Source organism: Anolis sagrei, chromosome Y (assembly GCF_037176765.1).
Source record: "Anolis sagrei isolate rAnoSag1 chromosome Y, rAnoSag1.mat, whole genome shotgun sequence".
Lineage (NCBI taxonomy): Eukaryota > Metazoa > Chordata > Lepidosauria > Squamata > Dactyloidae > Anolis > Anolis sagrei.
The window spans coordinates 29375599-29391157 of NC_090035.1; the positions used below are offsets into that span (position 1 = coordinate 29375599).

At 41.6% G+C, this 15559-nt stretch overlaps 1 protein-coding gene across 3 annotated transcripts in view; it reads left to right on the forward strand.

Moving 5' to 3' along the window:
• The first annotated feature begins 352 nt into the window (after window positions 1-352).
• LOC137095155 (membralin-like) overlaps window positions 353-15559 on the forward strand; it is a 40405-nt gene continuing 25198 nt past the window's right edge. Inside the window, exons 1-5 of one of the 3 annotated variants that reach the window (XR_010908799.1) lie at window positions 353-2698; window positions 3335-3616; window positions 4245-4362; window positions 12402-12512; window positions 14212-14334. Coding sequence is in view for 2 of the 3 variants with exons in the window: in XM_067461476.1 (XP_067317577.1) it covers window positions 2480-2698; window positions 3335-3616; window positions 4245-4362; window positions 12402-12512; window positions 14212-14334 (853 nt within the window). In the remaining variant the exon portion in view is untranslated. The remainder of the gene's footprint in view (window positions 2699-3334; window positions 3617-4244; window positions 4363-12401; window positions 12513-14211; window positions 14335-15559) is intronic. The other 2 variants (XM_067461476.1, XM_067461475.1) reach the window with 2 other exon arrangements.

Consider the following 15559-nt stretch of genomic DNA (forward strand, 5'->3'; position numbering starts at 1 on the left):
TACCTCTGAGGATGCTTGCCATAGATGCAGGCGAAACGTCAGGAGAAAAATTGCCTCCAGAACATGGCCATATAGCCCGAAAAAACCTACAACCCAACAAATAAATAAATATTTTAAATATATATTCACATTATTGTATTATATTTATAAATATTGTCATATTATTAAATAATATCATCAAAGATTATTATAAATATTATTATTATATTTTAAATATATATTTTCAAATTGTCGATTGAGGACCGGAAGTAATACTCTGATGCCAACTTCGACCGCATCTGCTTTGGCCCGAGGCCTCGCCGGAGTTCCCTTCTTCTCCCAGAAACCCGTTCGCGAATCCCCGCTCTCTATTTCCCCGTAGGCTCCGCCCGTCCGCCGCTGACGTCACCGCCGCGGCTCTTAGGAGGAGGCCGGAGTCAAACAAAATCTTGGCTGCTTTGCCGGGCGCGAAGCGGGAGTGAGAGGCCGCTGGGCAGAAGACGGGGCGGCTCGGGGTGGGCGCCTCCAAAACGCAGACAGATCCCTCGGAGGTGGGGAGGCGGAGGAGAGGAGGCCTCGAGGGCCTTTTTCGAACCACGTCATTTTCCTTCGGCTCTTTTTCAAAACTTGATTCTGGGTGTCTTTCTATTGACTACTTTAGTGCAGGCTCCAGGCCTATTAGGCATGCTAGATCGCGTTTTTGGGGCCTCTTTACCCATTGACTACTTTAGGGCAAGCTCTAGGCCTTCCTTTGACATGCTACGCCTTCGCTTCTTTCATTTCCGTTTTCGTGGTTTTTTCTCTCTCGAATATCCTTTACAAACCGAGGCCATTTAAGAGAAGACTTCGAGGTCCTTGCTTCCACTGAGGCCTTTAAAGCCTTTCTTTGCACGTTCCCCCCCCCCCCCCCCTCTAGCAGTTCACACCGCTTTCTTCTCACTTTATTGCTTTCTCAAGTCTATATTCTCTTCTTCAGAAAATTCTGAGGTTGCAATTCTTTCTTCCCACTTCATTTATTCCTTTCCAAATCCATATTCTCCTCTGGATATTCTGAGACAGCTGTTCCTTCTCACCTAATTCCTTTTTCAATCTATATTCTTCTCTTCAGATAATTCTGAGGTTGCCTTTCTATATTCTAATATAGTATTCCTTTCTCAGTCTATGTTCTCCACTTATTCTGAAATTGCTGTTCTTTTCTTTTTAGTTTATTCCTTTCTCAATCTATAGTCTCTCCAGGCTCTAAATCTATATTCAGATAATTCTGAGGTTGCCATTCTTTTCTTTCCATCTTATTTATGCTATTTAAATCAATATTTAAATCGGTATTCTGAGGTAGCTGTTCCTTTCCTCTCACTTTATTTATTCCTTTTTCTGTCTATATTTTCTTCAGATAATTCTGAAGTTGCCATTCTTTTCTTCCCACTTTATTTAATCCTTTCTCAATCTATATTCTCCTCTAAGGTTGGTATTCTTTTCTTCTCACTTGATTTAAAATAACTATTCCTTTTCTCTCATTTTATATATTCATTTCTCAATCTATGTTATTTTTGCATATTCTATGATAGCGATTCCTTCCTTTTCACTGTATTTATTCTATTTAAATCTATATTTAAATAGATATGCTGAGGTAGCGATTTCTTTTTTCTCATTTTATTTATTCCTTTCTCAATCTACATTCTTCTCTGGATATTTTGAAATAGCTATTACTTTACTCTCATTATCCTTTTTGAAATCTGTTCCCCTTCTTCGGGTTCTTTGAGCTATTCCTTCACTTTTATTTATTCTTTTTCAAAGCTGATTCCTTATTTTGCTATCAATTCGCACCCCATTTTAATGTCTTTGAATATCTATCTAATTTCCCCCTCAAAAACATTTTCCCTGTTTCTGCTCATATTGGATTCCCTTTCATTCAGTTTGACATCCTGGGAGTAATTCCAGCTAAAAAACAGGCCCGAATATTCCCACACTCTTTCTTTTCTTCTAGTGAGTTTTCAGTTTTGTGTTTTAGAATGTCCCAGGACCAAAAAGTTTAGTTTAACCCATATTTATGATCTCAACGGCTTAAAATACTGCATTTTTTTTGGCCTTCCATCCTAATGTTATCAAGGCAACACCCCCTTCTCTTTTATTGAAATATTGTTTTGTCTATTAGTTTCTAGGACATTCATTCCTAGCTAGTATTTTTATTTTTGAGGTGTTTCCTGAGAGCAATTTCCAGTACTCTTAGTTGAGAAACAATTCTCTGTACTAGGTTCTTGTGGGTTTTTTCAGGCTATAGGGCCATGTTCTAGAGGCATTTCTCCTGACGTTTCGCCTGCATCTATGGCAAGCATCCTCAGAGGTAGTGAGAGTACAGAGATTCTCTGTACTCTTGTTTTTTAAAGTTTCTTTATTGAGGTCCTTTCTGCTTGCTCTGTGCTCGGGTACTGCCATTTGTACAGGCCAAAACTGGACATTTAAAGCTTGGAAAGACTTGGAAGGCTGCAGGAAGCCACTGAGGATGTCAGACAACCAGGCCAACAATCCCCATCATCCAACCAACAATAATGTTGGGGGACCCCCGGGGAACAACCGAGGAGTCCGCAATTTCAACCAGAACCCACTCATCAATGTCCGGGACCGCCTTTTCCATGTGCTTTTCTTCAAGATGGCTGTGACCTATGCCCGCCTTTTCCCACCATCCTTCCGACGCATATTTGAGTTCTTTGTGCTCCTAAAGGTAAGGCAGAAAGGGAGCGGTATAACAAAATATTACAGTGGGGTTGCTGTGAGTTTTTTGACGGCCTGGCCATGCTCTAGAAGCATTATCTCTTGGTGTTTCACCCATATTTATGACCGGCATCCTCAGAGGTTGTGAGATCTGTTAGAAACTAGACTAGTGGGGTTTATATATCTGTGGAATGTCTAAGAAGCAAGTGTGAATGTTGCAGTTGGCTACATTGACTAGCATTGCATGGCCTTTCATCATCAAAGACTATTTGCTTCCTGCCTGGGGGAGATCCTTTGTTGAGGTGGTAGCTGACCTTGATGGTTTCATGTCTGGAATTCTGTTTTTTGAGTGATTCCTGACATGAAAGCCGATGGCAACACATTAAATAATATCTATGCCTGGATGGGCCCATTGGCGGTTGGACCGAATGGTCCTTTGGGGTCTCTTCCAACTCTGTCATTCTGTGCGACTGGGCTGGTTGTTTTGTGAAAGTCCTCCAAGCTGCCCAAAATAATTGAATTGGAAGAGACCACATGGGCCATTTAGTCCAACTCCCTGCCATGCAGGAAAAGCACAATCAAAGCACCCCAAACTGATGGGCATTCAGCCTCTGTTTTAAAAGCCTCCTTGCTCTATGTCCTGCAGGCTCTGTTTGTGCTCTTCATCCTGGCTTACATTCACATTGCCTTCTCCCGCTCCCCCATCAACTGCTTGGAGCATGTTCGGGACAAGTGGCCCCGAGATGGCATCCTGAGGGTTGAAATCCAGCGCAACTCCAGCCGTGCTCCCATCTTCCTCCAATTTTGTGAGGAAGACCGGTTTCCTGGGATGATGATGGAGCCAGTGACAGCAACGGAGGAAGAGGAGGAGGAGGAGGAGGAGAAAGAAGAGATTACCGTGGAGATGTTCCAGAACAGCTCCATCAAGGTATTGGAATGCCCTTTCTTCCTGTTCCTTCTGGTAAACCTTTTCATGTGGTGTTATCACTTGACTTGCTATTATTACTGTGTGTTGTGTCCCCTACCCTAAAGGCGCTCTATCCTATCTCTTCTTGTAGGAGAAGCAGGGCCACCTATAATTAGTCCTTGGATGAGAAACCAGCAACAAATCCCAGGTGATACTTCAAAGGAAAGAGCTGGCTCATGCAAATTTGCTGGGCTCACCTTGGACTAAAAACTTTCTATGTTTGCGCAGGAATTCACCATTTAAAAATCATTCCCTCCCCATGTTTTCATTTTGCATAAGCAAACAGGAGTAGTCAAGATTAGTGTGAGAAATTCCCTCCAGATTTAACTCGCTTGATTAGCTTCTTAATTTCACTTAATTCCCTCCATATGCCTTCCTGTTCTATCCCTTCCATCTAGGGGATTAAAGCACTGGAGCGTTGAAACTATCCTAATAACAGCTTTCTTTGCTTATAGGACCCCAAAAAAGCTCTGCTTGGAAGAAACCTTCTGGCTGGGGAAGGCTTGGGTTGTGTCAAGAGAGGGTTGGGCTGGATGGGTCTCATTTGACTTTGGGATTTCTATAATATGTTCTCCTTTCCTGTTTCCAGTTTGAGCTGAACATTGAGCCCAAGGTCTATTTCAAACCCTCGCAGCTGAGTGGCTCCAAAGTGCCGGCCCCCAATGAAAGCCAGAAGTTTTCTTTCGGTGATGAGACCGTCTCTAAAGGTATGGAGCCCCTCAGCGAGATTGAGTCCAAGATTGAGATACTAACCAAAGCATGTAAAGGCACTAGGCTTGGGTGATCAAGAAAAAATTGGGTTCTAAACTCGTTTCGTTTCCAGGGAGCGCTAGCGTTTCGATTTTGATAGAACTTACAAAATTTCCATTTTCAAAATTTCGAAATTTACAAAATAATAATGAATCGATTCATTAATGGCGGAGGCAATTGCGCAATACGCTAAAAAAACCTCCAAACGGGACAGGGGGAACTTCTGAAGCTTCCCTCTCCCTCTGTTGTTGACTGTTGGTGTGATAAAACAAACAACTATATTATATTATATTATATTATATTATATTATATTATATTATTATAATATTATTATATTATTATATTATTATATTACATTATTGTATATTATATTATATTACTAGCTGTGCCCTGCCATGCGTTGCTGTGGCCTATAGTAAAACTTATCAAAGTTGAGGTAGATATCTGGACTATTATGAAAGAGAGGTCCCTACCTATTCCTTCCCTCTTTTCCTCCCCCTTTCTCTCCTTTTTTCCTTCTCTACCTCTTTCTTTCACTACTTGGTTTCATCCTTCTCTCTTTCCTTCATTCCCTCCCCCTTTCTTCCTTTGCCTTTCTTCCCTCCCTGTTTGCTTCCTTCTTTCACTTTTTATTTCCTTTTATTTCACCACCATCATAACAATAACAATAATGCAATGCATTGCCTCTGGGACCTGACACCTCTCCCATTCCCCCTAAAAGGGTCTCAGAGGAAGAATAATAGCATCATCATAATCATAGAAATAACAACCTTTACCTGCCACGTGTTGCTGTGGCCAATCTTCCCTCTTTCTCTCCTTCTTTCCCTCCCTCCCTCCCTCCCTCCCTCCCTCCTTCCTTCCTTCCTTCCTTCCTTCCTTCCTTCCTTCCTTCCCATCTTTCCTTCTCTTCTTTCTCTCTCTTTCCTTCCTTCCCCCTTTTTCTTTCTCTTCTGCTGTCTCTCTTTCCTTTCCTTCCATCTTTCCTTTTCTTTCCTTTTCTTCTTCCTCTAACTTTCCTTCCTTCCCCCTTTTTCTTTACCTCCCTTTCTCTTTCTTCCTTCTTTCCTTCCTTCCTGTCTTTCCTAGATTTTGACAGGGCGGGAAGGGGCGGGGTGGGGTTTGGAAGTGGCCTGAAGTAAAAGGAGGTAAGATTGGGGTGGGGGAGTGATGGAGCGTGGGGTTGCGTGTGTGTGTGCGGCGGCGGGGGGAGTGATGGAGCCTGGGGTTGCGTGTGTGTGTGTGGCGGCGGGGGGAGTGGGGTTGCGCGTGTGTGTGCGGCGGCGGGGGGAGTGGGGTTGCGTGTGTGTGCGGCGGTGGGGGGAGTGATGGAGCGTGGGGTTGCGTGTGTGTGTGCGGCGGCGGGGGGAGTGATGGAGCGTGGGGTTGTGTGTGTGTTTGCGGCAGGGGGTGTGTGCGGGAAGCGGCGCGGCGGGGCTTGGAGTGGGCATGGTTTCCGCAGAGGGAACGTTGGCCGGAAGGCCATGTGCGCGCGCGATGGAACTTGCGGCTGGGCGCCAATGCGCATGCTCAGTTGTTTTGCCGTTTTGTGAGTGTGTTGTGTTGTTTTTCATTTTAAGTAGATATGTTTGTACCTTGTGGGTTGTGTTATGGGCATGGGAATTTTGGTTAAGTTTCGTTGGGGTTTTTTTGAGTTTTGTTCTTTTGCCGTTTTGTGAGTGTGTTGTTGTGTTGTTTTTCATTTTCAGTAGATATGTTTGTACCTTGTGGGTTGTGTTATGGGCACGGGGATTTTAGTTAAGTTTCGTTGGGGGATTTTTGAGTTTTGTTGTTTTGCCATTTTGTGAGTGTGTTGTTGTGTTGTTTTTCATTTTGAGTAGATATGCTTGTACCTTGTGGGTTGTGTTATGGGCACGGGGATTTTGGTTAAGTTTCGTTGGGGGATTTTTGAGTTGTGTTGTTTTGCCGTTTTGTGAGTGTGTTGTTGTGTTGTTTTTCATTTTGAGTAGATATGTTTGTACCTTGTGGGTTGTGTTATGGGCATGGGAATTTTGGTTAAGTTTCGTTGGGGGGTTTTTGAGTTTTGTTTCCTCGTTGGATGCCCCTAACAAATTTATATATATAGATTATATATTATATTATATTATTATTATATTACTATATTATTATTGCATTATATTATATTATAATATTATATTATATATTATATATTATATTATAATATTATTATTATATCAACAGAAATAGCTAGAAGCACTTAATTCAGTGTATCTACTTCTAGTATCAAGAACTAAAGTCTGTAGCAAATTACTGTGCCAAAAACGTAATTTAGCAAATAATCCAGATTATCCTGATATATAATCTGGGATAAGAGAACGGTTTCAAGCAAACTGCTTCAGAATCACAGGGTTAGAAAACACAAGAAACATTGGGTGGAAGCAAGGAAAGGTGTTCTCAAAAAACTGTCCCAAGCCCAAAAGCAGAAGATTTAAGTCAGAATGAAATGTCCATGCAAAAACAATCCGATGTAAGAATCCAGTCTTTAAACCGCTTTGAAACGGCTTGTCTTCACCCAGCTAAACCCAGTCTTCCTTGGTCAGCAGCTTAAAACTATTCTTATATGATATAATATTATATAATATAATATAATAATTATTAAGAATGAATGGACATCTGTCAGGGGTGCTTTAATATACAGTTATATTAATATAATATAATAATATACAATTATAACATATAATATAATAATAATAATATATTATTGTATATTACAATAATATATTATTATTATTATATTATATGTTATAATTGTATATTATTATATTATATGTTATATGTTATAATTATATGTTATAATTGTGGCAAGTTCTTGGTGGGATGGGCATACCAAGCCACCTTGTCTCTCTCCTGAGGAATCTGTACAAGGACCAAGTAGCAACAGTAAGAACTGACCACGGAACAACAGACTGGTTCAAGATTGGGAAAGGCGTACGGCAAGGCTGCATCCTCTCACCCAACCTTTTTAACTTGTATGCAGAACACATCATGCGATGTGCGGGGCTGGATGAATGCAAAGCTGGGGTGAAAATTGCTGGAAGAAACATTAACAACCTCAGATATGCAGATGACACCACTCTGATGGCCGAAAGCGAGGAGGAGCTGAGGAGCCTTCTAATCAAGGTGAAAGAAGAAAGCGCAAAAGCTGGGTTGCAGCTAAACGTCAAAAAAACCAAGATTATGGCAACAAGAATGATTGACAACTGGAAAATAGAGGGAGAAACCGTGGAGGCCGTGACAGACTTTGTATTTCTAGGTGCAAAGATTACTGCAGACGCAGACTGTGGCCAGGAAATCAGAAGACGCTTACTTCTTGGGAGGAGAGCAATGTCCAGTCTCGATAAAATAGTGAAGAGTAGAGACATCAGACTGGCAACAAAGATCCGCCTAGTCAAAGCCATGGTATTCCCTGTAGTAACCTACGGATGTGAGAGCTGGACCTTAGGGAAGGCTGAGCGAAGGAAGATCGATGCTTTTGAGCTGTGGTGTTGGAGGAAAGTGCTGAGAGTGCCTTGGACTGCGAGAAGATCCAACCAGTCCATCCTCCAGGAAATAAAGCCCGACTGCTCACTGGAGGGAAAGATACTAGAGACAAAGTTGAAGTCCTTTGGCCACATCATGAGGAGACAGGAAAGCCTAGAGAAGACAATTATGCTGGGGAAAGTGGAAGGCAAAAGGAAGAGGGGCCGACCAAGGGCAAGATGGATGGATGGCATCCTTGAAGTGACTGGACTGACCTTGAGGGAGCTGGGGGTGGTAACGGCCGACAGAGAGCTCTGGCGTAGGCTGGTCCATGAGGTCACGAAGAGTCGGAGACGACTGAACGAATGAACAACAACAACATTATTGTATATTATATTATATTATTATATTATGTTATATATTATATTACTATATTATATTATATTATTATTCTATATTATATTATTATTATATTATATGTTATAATTGCATATTATTATATTATAATAATATAATTGTATATTAAAGCACCCCTGACAGATGTCCATCCATTCTTAATCATAATAATGCAGGATTCTGAGTTTTATGGCTGTCTGGAAAGGTCCTGGGTTATCTGAGTCCACACTGCCATATAATCCGGTTCAAAGCACATATTGTGGGATTTTCTGCTTTGATATTCTGAGTTATATGGCTGTGTGAAAAGGTCCTGGGTTATCTGAGTCCACATTCCTGATAGTTCAGCTGATAGTTTGAGGACCCCTGATGATCAGTAAACATATTCATGGATCTCCTGCTGTTATATTAAGACTCTTACCCATGCTGTGACAGTAATCTGCCCCCCCCCCCCCCCCGTTTAAAAAGTTTGAGGACCCCTGATATATAGTAATAATAGTTTTAAGCTGCTGGCCAGGAAGACAATTAGCTGGCTTAAGACAAGCCGTTTTAAAGCGTTTTAAAGCGTTTTATATTATTCCTGTAAGTGCTGACCATTCTTAATTCGGATTGTTTTTGATGAATATAATATAATATATATAATATATATAATATATTATATTACGTTACGTTATATTATATTATATTATATTACATTGTTATTATAATATTATATATAATATTATATTATAATATAATATACAATTATAATATAATATAATTATAATAATATAGTAATATAATAATATATTATAATATAAAATAATATAATATTATAATATTATAATAATATATAGTAATAATAGTTTTAAGCTGCTGGGCGAGGAAGAGGATTAGTTGAGTAGTTCAGACGAGCCTGAGGAAAGAGGAGGGAAGCAGCAGAGCAAAGGTGGCTGGCAGGAGGGGAGAGACCGGAAGTGGGGTAAATGCGCCGCTTGCTAGCTTGCTACCGGGAATGGAAGAGAAACAGAGAGATTGTAAAACTTGCACCAGACATACAAAAATAATTACAAAATAATTACAAAACTTGGAAAAATTGTTTCGATTCTTAATTACTCCTCACACTATTCCTGCATGGCTCAATATTGGATCGTAAGCTAATTTAAATACAAATCCAAAACGAATAACAAAAATAACGAACAAAACCGCCCAAGCCTAAAAGGCACCTATATGGCTCTCCTTTCTCTCCCCCACCCACTTTCCAGGTCATTCACATCTTTCCCTTATCTTCCTATCATCTCCTTTTCCATCTTGTTCCACTTCTCTCCATCTCTTCGTAATCTCCCAGTGAAATCTCAACCATGCTTATGAACAAGACTCTACCTCAGCGCTTCTCAATCTGGCAGTCGGGACCCTTGGGGGGGGGGGGGGAGTCGTGAGGGAGATTTCAGAGAAGTTGCCAAAGTCCATCAGAAAACATTATTTTGGATGGTCTTAGGAACCGTTTTGGCAGGGAATGCTGAAGATCATAATCATCATCTTTATTTATACCCTGCCACCATCTCCCCAACTTGGGGTGGCTTACATGAGGCCAAACCCAAAAGTGCATTGCAATAAAAGAAAACCAAAGTAAAAAACAAACAACACAATAAGATTAATAAAACATAAGAATACAGTAAAAAATGTAAAAATACAATGAAAAATCATTCACAATCACAGTGACAGTGAGGGGACCACATGTACAAGATAAAATGTTAAAAACTCCGGGTGAGATAGGAGCAGATTATTGGTGAAGGAGAGGCTCATAAAAAATGGGGTCATAAAACATGCCTTCAAACAGGCAGGGGAAGCGGAATGTTGGAGGGAAGGAAAAGAGATTTAAAGATGGGCTCAAAGCCAACTTTAAAAACTCTGGCATAGACACCGAGAACTGGGAAGTCCTGGCCCTTGAGCGCTCCAGTTGGAGGTCAGCTGTAACCAGCAGTACTGTGGAATTTGAAGTCACGCATGGAGGGTGAAAGAGAGAAACATACCAAGAGGAAGGTGCGTCAAGCCAACCCTGACCGGGACCGCCTTCCACTTGGAAACTGATGCCCTCACTATGGGAGAAGACGCAGATCAAGAATAGGGCTCCACAGTCACTTACGGATCCACTGCTAGGACACTACACTTGGAGGACCATCATCCTTGGAATATGAGGGATCGCCTAAGTAAGTAAGTCTGTCTGTGTGGGAAGATTGGCCCAATTCTATCGTTGGTGGGGTTCAGAAAGCTCCTCGATTGTAGGTGAACTATAAATCCCAGAAACTACAACTCTCCAATGCCAAGGTCTGTTTTTCCCAACCTCCACCAGTGTTCACATTTCAGCATATTGAGTATTCGTACCAAGTTTGGTCCAGATCTATCATTGTTTGAGTCCATGGTGCTCTCTGGATGTAAGTGAACTACAAATCCAGAACTCAAATGTCAATTCTCACTAAACCCTTCCAGTATTTTCTGTTGATCGTGGGAGTTCTGCCAAGTTTGGTTGAATTCCATCGTTGGTGGGGTAAGTGAACTATAAATCCCAGGAACTAAAACTCCCAAATGACAAAATCAACCCCCTCCAACTCCCAAATTCCACCAGTATTAAAAATCTGAGTGTATTGGGTATTTATGCCAAATTTGGCCAAGTGAATGAAATGTACATTACGATTCATGACAATAGCAAAATTACAATTATAAAGTAGCAACGAAAATAATGAAGTCCTTGGAGTTGCAGTTTGCCAAGGCACCAGACCTCTTGGTCAGAGAAGGCAAAAGACGTTGCAAAACTATAATCTCTCAGCATGCAATCCAAAGGCTATCAGAAGGGAACAACAACAACAACACTTTATTAATATTCTGCCCTTCTCCCTGAGGGGACTCAGAGCGTATTACAACATATAAACAAAAATGGGCAAACATTTAATGCCTTGTTACACTCCCCCTGAAGCCACAGGTACACAGTTTGGGAGTCCTCTTGGATTCATTGCTTACACTTGAGGCTCAGGCGTCGGCGGTGTCTGGGAGGGCTTTCGCACAATTAAGACTCGTGCGCCAACTGCAACCGTACCTTGCGAAGGCTGATCTGGCTGTGGTGGTCCATGCCTTGGTCACCTCTAGGTTGGATTACTGTAATGCGCTCTATGTGGGGCTGCCCTTGAAAACGGCTCGGAAATTCCAACTTGTCCAACGAGCAGCGGCCAGGATGTTAACTGGGGCCCCTTACAGAGAGAGGTCAACCCTCCTGTTCAAGGAGCTCCACTGCCTGTCGTTTATCTTCTGAGCCCAATTTAAGGTGTAAGTGCTTACCTTCAAAGCCCTAAACGGTTTGGGACCATCCTACCTGCGTGACCGCATCTCCGTCTACGAACTCACGCGTTCACTACGCTCATCTGGTGAGGCCCTGCTCGTGATCCCGCCTGCGTCGCAAGCATGTTTGGTGGGGACACGAGACAGGGCCTTTTCCGTGGTGGCCCCCCGTCTCTGGAACTCTCTCCCCAAAGATCTTAGACAGGCCCCTACATTGGCAGTCTTCAGAAAGAATTTGAAGACCTGGCTGTTCCAATGTGCCTTTCCTGATTAGGAAATCTCCAATACCAAGTCCCAGAAGCACTTTATCAGAATTAAGATTGCCGCACACTGCACACTGCACTTGCCCTCAAGGCACTGATGGAAATTTTCGGATACAGAGTTATTGTTGTCGTTGTTGTCTCTTTATCTTTTTCTCCAAAAGAGGGGACTCAAGGCAGCTTCCAAGTTAAAACTATGACAATATATAAATGTATTATCGTCTTTCTCTGTTGTGTGACACAAAGGAACCAATTATCTTTTTATCTTTCTATTCGTATTTGAACACATTTTCTTTGCTTTGATTGCCTTGCCGCCTTTAATCCCTATAGCAGGAGAAAGGCGGGATACAAATGAATTAGTAGGTTGTATATTATACTACCTATTTTAACATATTGCTCATTATACTGCCTATTTAGTATATAGTGTAACCAAGGAAAAGCTCCTGGTTTGCAATCTCATTGCCAAGCGCATAGCAAATGATGGATGCAAATGAAAGTTGGTCTTTGGTGCAGCCTTCCTTTTAACGCTGCTTTGCTTCCTTTCCGTTTCCCAGTCTGGCCCCAAGAGGAATACATTGTGGAGTATTCCTTTGAATATGGCTTCTTGCGCTTATCCCAAAGCACCCGCCAGCGCCTCAGCATTCCTGTCATGTTGGTGACGTTAGGTGAGTGTCTTTTTTGACCTTCTTAGACGATTGAGAGATTTAGCTGCTTTGAACAGCTCCTTGAGCCAGGAAGACATACTTTGTGTTTGAAGAACTCTATTCCCCATTGAGATTGTAATATTTGGATTTTGGTCTCTGGGGAGCAGAGCTCAAATCTCCACTTTGCTGTTGAAACTCCCTGAGTGACTTTGAGCAAGTCTTGCTTTCTCAGAGGAAGGCCATGGGCAAACAGTAAAAGGTTTCTTGGGCAGATTCTAAACAAATCTTACCAAAAAATTCTACACTAACTTTTTATATGTCCATTTTCCTGGCCATAGAAAGAGTACATTTATTATTATTATTTTCTGGCTATAAAAAGCATTTATTATTATTATTATTATTATTATTAAATAAATAAAACACTTTATTATTTCCTGGTCATAAAAAGAGCAGATGATGATGATGATGATGATGATGATGATGATGAATGGAAATTGAATTAATATGACACTACCTCAGCTGGCTTTTAATGGTTATTATTTAATATTAGCTTGGGTACCCGGCATTGCCTAGATTATTAGAAAAAGTCATTTTTTATTTTATGAAATGCTTAAGGTTGTGGATGAACTACAACTCACATCATGATAGGTTAACCTCCTGAAATTCCATCAATACTTTGCTCTAGATGCAGCATTGGTGAAGTTCAGTATGCTCTCCAGCTGCAGGATGAATGGCAACTCCTACTATAGTGGGTCAGTCCCATCAAATACCTGCAGTGCATTCAGTTGGTCATGAAGATTCTGTATGCCAGGTTAGGTCCAGGTCCATCCTTGGTGATGTTCAGAGTGCTCTTTGGTTGAAGATGAACTATAAATCCAAGTACCTACAACTAACAAATATCAAGGCCAATTCCACCCCAAATTTTGGCATATTGGGTATGCGTGCCAAATTTGGTGCAGATCCATTGTTGTTTGTGTTCACAGAGCTCTCTGGATGTAGGTGAACTATAGTTCCTATAAATCAAGGTGAATTCCCCCCCCCCCCCGTATTTTTTGTTGTTCTTGGTTGTTCTCTGTGCCAACTTTGGTCCAATTCCCTTTTTGATGGGGTTCAGAGTCCTCTTTGATTGCAGTTGAACTATAAATCCCAGTACCTACAAAGCCTATAAATCAAGGTTAATTCCTCCTAAACCTCTTTAGTATTTGTTGTTGGTCTTGGGAGTTCTATGTACCATATGTGGCCCAGGTTCATTGTGAAAAGGGGTCACAGTTGCCTTGTCTTAATGCATAGTGAACTACAACTTCAGTTTCTGATCAATACCCCTTTGTTTGCTGTGCGCCATAGTAAAGGGTTAAGGTAGAGGCAGTCTTCACACTAATTGAGAAGAAGGAAACATGGAGTTGTTTGCGGTGGAGGAAAAAAGAAAATCTGGGATGGAATTGTCCCCATATGAAAGCCTTCACTTGGGTGGTGGGCAGGATGGTGTTTGTGGGCAGGGCTCTTCGACATGTTCATGGTGCTCACTATAACCCACAGTGTCATTGGAGGGAGGGCCTTTGGTGTCTCCTGTGTAGTGGGAGCTGTAGCTGTTTGTGGAGGCAGAAGCTTGTCTGTGTAAGTGGACACCCCAGCCACATACACACATACATATTTTCACTTTTATTATTTGTATAGATTAAGATGATGATGATGATGATGATTTTTTTTTCTCTGTATCCAGATCCTATCCGAGACCAGTGCTTTGGCGACCAGTTTAGCCGGCTTTTGCTGGATGAATTCCTGGGCTATGATGACATCCTCATGTCCAGCGTCAAGGCCTTGGCTGAAAATGAAGAGAATAAAGGTAACTGGAAAGAGGGGCTACTCTCTACCTTTTTAAAGGTTTTTCCCTGCAACGATCTGCAGTCATTTGAGGGGTGGGGGGGGGGGATGCTGGGAGTTTCCATTCAGAGAAAATGTGAGAGACAATATGAGAGGTAAATATCTGAAAGGATGTCATCTTGTTTTCTGAGAGGCTAGACTAGAAACTGAAAAAAAATGGTGAGGGGTTGAAATATTAGAACTCTATTTCTTTTATGATTGCAGTTTTAACTACGTTTTAATATGTAAAATGGTTAGAGGTTCCTTTGCTTTCATATATGCTTCTATTATTGCATTTATAACTATGTTGGAATGTGTGATTTATAGATGTATTTAACTATATGAGCTGAAAGGAGAGGTGGGTGATAAATAAAGTTTTTATTCTTTGGGGAGCTTAATACAGCAATTGAGCAGATTGATATGCATTATTTATTATGTCAGAAGTTAATTGGGGATACAGTTATAATGTATTTAAAACCACAACTAAAGTTAAAAATGTGGCATTATACTAAATGTCATTTGACCAGAAGCTGGCCACTTGGGGTGCCTCTGATATGGCTGTGAGAAGGTCCTCCATTGTACATATGGCAGGACTCAGACTGCATGGCAGTATGTAGTCTGTGGTTGATTCGTCTCTGCACTTGCATGTGGTAGAGTCTACTTTGTAGCCCCATCTCTTAAGGTCGACTCTGCATCTCACGATGCCAGAGCGCAAACTGTTCAGCACCCTCGAGCTCATTCACTCTTCTGTGTGTCCAGGAGGGAGTCTCTCATCCGGTCTCAGCCACTGCTTGAGGTTCTGGGTTGTAACCTGCCACTTTTGGACTCTCGCTTGCTGTGGTGTTCCCGCAAGTATCTCTGTAGATCTTTGGAAGCTATTTCTTGATTTAAGGCATTGGCATGCTGGCTGATCGCCGAACAGAGAATGAACCTCAGATGTCCATGCCTTGTTCCTTTCATTACAGGCTGCTACTTCCCGATGGATCTCAGGTAGTGCAATACTAAACAGTAAAATTTTTCCAGTGGTGTTGGGTATAGATGTCCTGTTTTAATGTGGCATGTCTCATTAAGAGCTACACCCACTTTTTTTAATATGGTGAGATGTATTCCACACTGAGCATGAGTATTCAGCAGCAGAGAAGCAAAGGGTAGATGTCTTCACTGTTTTGGGCTGTGATCCCCAAGTTGTGCTAGTCAACTGTTATTTC